At 53.0% G+C, this 4,867-nt stretch overlaps 3 protein-coding genes across 5 annotated transcripts in view; 1 reads left to right on the top strand and 2 right to left on the bottom strand.

Moving 5' to 3' along the window:
- The window catches only part of mrpl38 (mitochondrial ribosomal protein L38), a 3,403-nt gene extending 3,155 nt beyond the window's left edge, over window positions 1–248 (bottom strand). Inside the window, exon 1 of the mRNA XM_024264477.2 lies at window positions 96–248. Within this exon, the coding sequence (XP_024120245.1) occupies window positions 96–180 (85 nt within the window). The 5' untranslated portion in view covers window positions 181–248. The remainder of the gene's footprint in view (window positions 1–95) is intronic.
- Window positions 249–475: 227 nt separating this feature from the next.
- On the top strand, window positions 476–4,811 carry trim65 (tripartite motif containing 65). 3 transcript variants are annotated; one of them, XM_024264473.2, is made up of 8 exons: window positions 476–619; window positions 1,107–1,544; window positions 1,614–1,709; window positions 2,289–2,519; window positions 2,636–2,804; window positions 2,877–2,966; window positions 3,074–3,291; window positions 3,378–4,811. In XM_024264473.2, exons 2-8 carry the CDS (start codon window positions 1,125–1,127, stop codon window positions 3,684–3,686), a joined length of 1,533 nt encoding a protein of 510 aa, XP_024120241.1. In that variant the 5' UTR covers window positions 476–619; window positions 1,107–1,124; the 3' UTR covers window positions 3,687–4,811. The 3 variants fall into 3 exon arrangements, with proteins under 3 accessions (XP_024120241.1, XP_024120242.1, XP_024120243.1); XM_024264474.2 differs by having other exon boundaries at window positions 603–640; XM_024264475.2 differs by lacking the exon at window positions 476–619 and adding an exon at window positions 694–907.
- wbp2 (WW domain binding protein 2) overlaps window positions 4,794–4,867 on the bottom strand; it is a gene marked incomplete in the record, with an annotated part of 4,170 nt that continues 4,096 nt past the window's right edge. Inside the window, 1 exon segment of the mRNA XM_024264479.2 lies at window positions 4,794–4,867.

Genomic DNA, 4,867 nt, shown 5'->3' with positions numbered 1-4,867 from the left:
CGCATGCGCTCAAACGAGCACAGCTCGAATGTCAAACCTCGAGTTTGACATTTTAGGATTTCGAACCTCCGTTTTGGACGGAACCGTCTCCGTACCTGTTGTGACGAATGTTCGGACGTTTCGGAACCACGAGTCCGCTGAATTTCTCCGGGACACCGAGGCTACACCGCGCAGCGCCATCTTTACTGCCCCTCCTCCGTCTGTTTCCGGTGGCTACAGGAGCCGGGAGGGCACTTTCTCAAACGCAAACATCAGTCAATACATAAAAAACGAATAAAGAATGAAAAGAGCAGACTTCCGTGTGGGTAATTAATTTGAATCCATTATTAATTAAAATGAATAAATAAATGGACATTTTAAAAGGAAAAACATATTTATATACCATTATACTTTGGTGTTGTTCTGCTTTGATGATAAATATGTTGATTGTTTCTCAGAAAACAATAAATGGTTTTAGTAATACTATTAAACGCCTTTTGTCTTAAAATAGTTGTTTTTTGGTGTGAATATCTGAGTTTTATTATTATTATAACGGAGCCCGTAGTCATTTCTCCTGCGGTCCGTGAAGGCGTCGTCCCTGCGTGTGACGTCATCAGGACGTTCCTCTGTTGTCATTCAGGTGAGCGTGTCGGTTCTTGTGGTAAGGATGGTTGTTTTGTTGTGGAGCTGTTGTTATTTACATGATTGTGTTTTTAGGGAAACGTTTGAAGGTTTGGGCACGTGACTGTGAGCACGTGACCGGCCGGGCTGCTGGACAGACTGAAGCTAACGATGCTAACGCTAGCTTCCTGCTGGCTGAGTGAATGGATTTTCTTTGTTTATTCTCCGCTCTGGAGGGTTTTGTTGATTCGGTTCCGGATCGGTTTCAGACTGAGGTTTATTATGGAGTCAGATTCTGACTTTGAAGGTGAAGATGGAGAATCTGTGACGCTTTTAGCTCATTTTGGCCCCCAAAAAGTAGCTCTTCCATCAGGTTGCAGGTGCAGGAGGGATGTTTCCGGATTCACCTCCTTTTGAGTTTCTAACATTCTCGGGTTTGAGATCAAATATCTGGAAGCTCCTCCTCCTCATCATCATCATCATCGTCATTCCTCTTCTCTCTGCAGGTTCCTCCTGGTACCAAGATGGAATCCCAGAACTTCAACCTGACATGTGCCATCTGCCTGGAGCGCTTCAAGATCCCCGTCACCATCCCCTGCGGCCACACCTTCTGCATGAACTGCATCACGGTGCACTGGGACACCAAGAGGCAGCGCGCCGCCGGCCTCCAGTGCCCCATCTGCAACGAGGAGTTCCCCACCCAGCCCGCCCTGAAGCGCAACGTGTCGCTGTCGGTCCTGACGGAGGCCGCCAACAGCGCCACCTGCAGGGAGCCGGCGAGGGGCGGCGAGGGGGCCAGGGCCATGCAGCTGTGCGACCAGCATAAGAAGCCTCTGGTCTACTACTGCAGGAAGGACAAGATGTCCGTGTGCTGCGAATGCGGCATCCTGCAGTGTTTGGAGCACGAGAAGGTGCTGCTGGACGCAGAGCGGGAACACCAGGAGGTGAGGCGGCACGGCCCCGCCCCCACACACGCCTCACCTGTTCACTACAACACCTGTCTGTGTCCACAGCTGCTGCTGGAGAGGAAGAGGACCGAGGTGGGGGTCCTGCTGGAGGAGACGCAGAAGAGTGTGACGGAGCTGGCCGACAACATCAGTCAGGCCCAGGTGGGTTCTGGGGTCAGAGGGGGCGAGGTCATCCCGGTTCTGGTCTGGAGAAGACGTGATGATGGTCGAGGAGTTCGGAGGCAATGGATCAAAAAAGAGTTAACATTTCAATCAATCAATATACTTTATTAATCCCCTGGGGGGAAATTCATTAAATAAACAGATATTTGATTTGGACACTTTTGGAGGATTCGATAGTGCAGCCTCTTCCTGAGGTCAAAGGTCAACACAGCTTCATTTGCAGATGTAACCTGGCGGTCCGGGTGGAATTCTGTGACCGTTTCTTTTCCCACTTCGTGTAGAAATCACCAAACTTCACAGGCTGTTGGTCCTGCAGCCATCCCATAATATTCTTCAGAACTTCCTCCGTGTTCTGACGTGTTTCACTAGAGGATTAGGACATTCAGAAGGTCGCAAAGAAGAATTCTGAAAAGAATCACAACCTTCAGTCCAGAACGGGTCAGAACTCATCCAGAACTCTGACATCATAGAGCAGAACCATGACATCAGGAGGTTCTGGTCGGGTTCCTCTGGATCCACATCCAGCAAATCGCTCTAAACGGCGTTTTCCACCAACAGGTGACCCTGCAGCAGACGTCCGCCTGGGTCAACCTGAAGTTCTCCTCGCTGATCAAGATCCTGGCGGAGAAGCAGGAGGACACGCGGCGCTTCATCGAGGAGCAGAAGGAGGCGGCGGTCAGTGAGGCCCACGGACGCCTGTCCCAGCTGGAGGAGCAGCGGCAGAAGCTGCGCGAGTGCCAGAGCCAGATCACGGACGTGCACAACCTGTCCGACACGGAGCTCATCAGGGTGAGGAGCTCCGCCTCTGGCATGCAGAGGGGCGTGGCTTAGCAGTTAGTTGTGTCCGCTGTGGCTTCCTGTAGAATGTAGGTTCTAGATGAGCTCTGCTGCATTCCTCTCTGCAGGAGTCCACTCTGGTAGAAGTTCCTCATTTCAAGGAGATCCCCACCAGCATCTCCCCGAACCTTCAGGAGCGTCTGAACGGCGTCACAGAGGTTCTGTCCCGCGTCTCCAAGCTGGTTTCTGAGGACCTGGACCGGGCCGTGAGCCTGATGGTGGGCCAGGACAGAGACGGTAACCCACGCCGGCACTCTTTGATCTGCAGCTCGTGTGTCTCTGAACCTAAACCGGAACCGTCTGGTCCAGGTTCTCCTCACGATAAGAGGCCCGTTCTGGCTGTGGTTCCGAGTCCTGCGGCGCCGTGTCAGCCCGGAGGGAGGGAAGGCCTGAGCGCCTGTGAGTCACTCCATGTTACGTACGGCGTTCAGCCGGCTCCAGCAGCTTGGAAGGTTTCTCCGGGTTCTGGTTCTGTTCTGACTGATGTTTGGACCTCCTCCCTGCAGATCGATGCTCCCTGACCTTTGACCCCCGCACAGCCAACGGGAATCTGGTTCTGTCCCAGGAGAACCGGCGGGCGGAGCACCTGGCGTCCGGGCCGCGGCCGGTCCCGGCGAACGACGCCCGCTTCGATCACACCTGGCAGGTGCTCTGCTTCGAGGGCTTCACCCACGGACAGCACTACTGGGAGCTGGAGGTGTCCAAACCCTGGGCCTACCTCGGGGTAAAGGCGGCTGCTGTCTGAGGGCGGGGCGTGGAGGGCGTGGCGGCGGTCCTGACCCCGCCCTGTGGCGTCTCTCTCTCTCTCAGGTGACCTACGACTCCATCCCCCGGAAGGAGAAGGGCAAGCGCTGCATGGTGGGCATGAACGAGCTGTCCTGGAGCCTGCAGCTGGACGAGAAGCAGCTGTGCGCGTGGCACAACGGCCAGCAGGAAGTGCTGAGCGCGCCGGCCCACCACCGCCGCATCGGCATGCTGCTGGACTACGAGGCCGGGACGCTCACCTACTACGGGGACGGGCAGAGCCGGCTCCACGCCTTCCACTGCGCCTTCAGCCACAAGCTGTTCCCCGCCTGCTGGATCGGGGAGGGGGTCAGCATCACCATCTGCTCCACGTGACCCCGCGGGGGAAGACGCTCCGCCACAGGAACGCCGGAGGGCTGGACTTCAGTTTGGAGACAAACCGGATTCTGTTTCTGCTGCTCCTCATCATCACCGTTGATCAGGTTTTGAAGACAGATCCAGTCAGGAGATCTGAGATTGTTCACAGATCTGGTTTCTAAAATCCTGAGGAATAAATCAGAACCGAATTCTTCTAGAAACTGGACCTGTTTCTGTAAACGGATGGAGATCAGTGAGACCAGCAGGGAGTTCTACCAAGATCTTTATGATCCTGGTCTGATCCTGGCACTGATCTGATCCTAATCTTATCTTAGTCCTGGTCTGATCCTGGTTCTGATAATGACCTGGTACTGATCTGATCCTGATCTAGTCCTTATCTGGTCCTGATCTAGTCCTATACTAGTTCTTATCTGATCCTGATCTGATCCTAATCTAGTCCTGATCTGATCTAGTCCTATACCAGCCCTTATCTGATCCTAATCTAGTCCTTATCTGATCCTGATCTGATCCTGATCTATTCCCTTATCTGATCCTGATCTGATCCTGATCTAGTCCTGATCTGATCTAGTCCTATACTAGTTCCTATCTGATCCTGATCTGATCCTAATCTAGTCCTTATCTGATCCTGATCTGATCCTATACTAGTCCTTATCTGATCCTGATCTGATCCTGATCTAGTCCTATACTACTCCTTATCTGATCCTGGTCTGATCCAGATCTGGTTTCCTCTGATGCTCCTCCTGGTTCTGCAGGTGTCAACGTTCACCTGAACTCTGGTTTGGACCAATCAGGAGACTCTGCTCCTCTGTCCTCCTGCAGGAGAACACAGACGGAGGAGAACTAAAGAGAATCTGAACAAGTTTCTCTGGTTGGTCCTCGTATTACATCTTCCTGGTGGTTCCGGTTGTTCCATGATCCAGCCACGTCTCCGTTGGTTCTGACAGGAACACGGGTTCTTGTGGAACTCCTGCAGGACTCTGGAGTTTGGATCCCGTTTCCGGTTCAGATTGGAGCTGGAGTTTTTCCTGCAGGATCTCAGACTGTTCAGGAAACGGCGTTCCTGGACCCCACCCCCCATCTACACATCAGAACACGAGACCAGAATAAAGTGGGTTCTGTTTATTAGAGTCCAGTTCATGCAGACGTTCCTCATCAGATCCAGGAAATGAAAAGAAGCG

This window comes from Oryzias melastigma, linkage group LG19, assembly GCF_002922805.2.
Source record: "Oryzias melastigma strain HK-1 linkage group LG19, ASM292280v2, whole genome shotgun sequence".
Classification (NCBI taxonomy): domain Eukaryota; kingdom Metazoa; phylum Chordata; class Actinopteri; order Beloniformes; family Adrianichthyidae; genus Oryzias; species Oryzias melastigma.
Note: the sequence above shows the minus strand (reverse complement) of the source record. Positions and strands in the feature narration are given on the sequence as shown.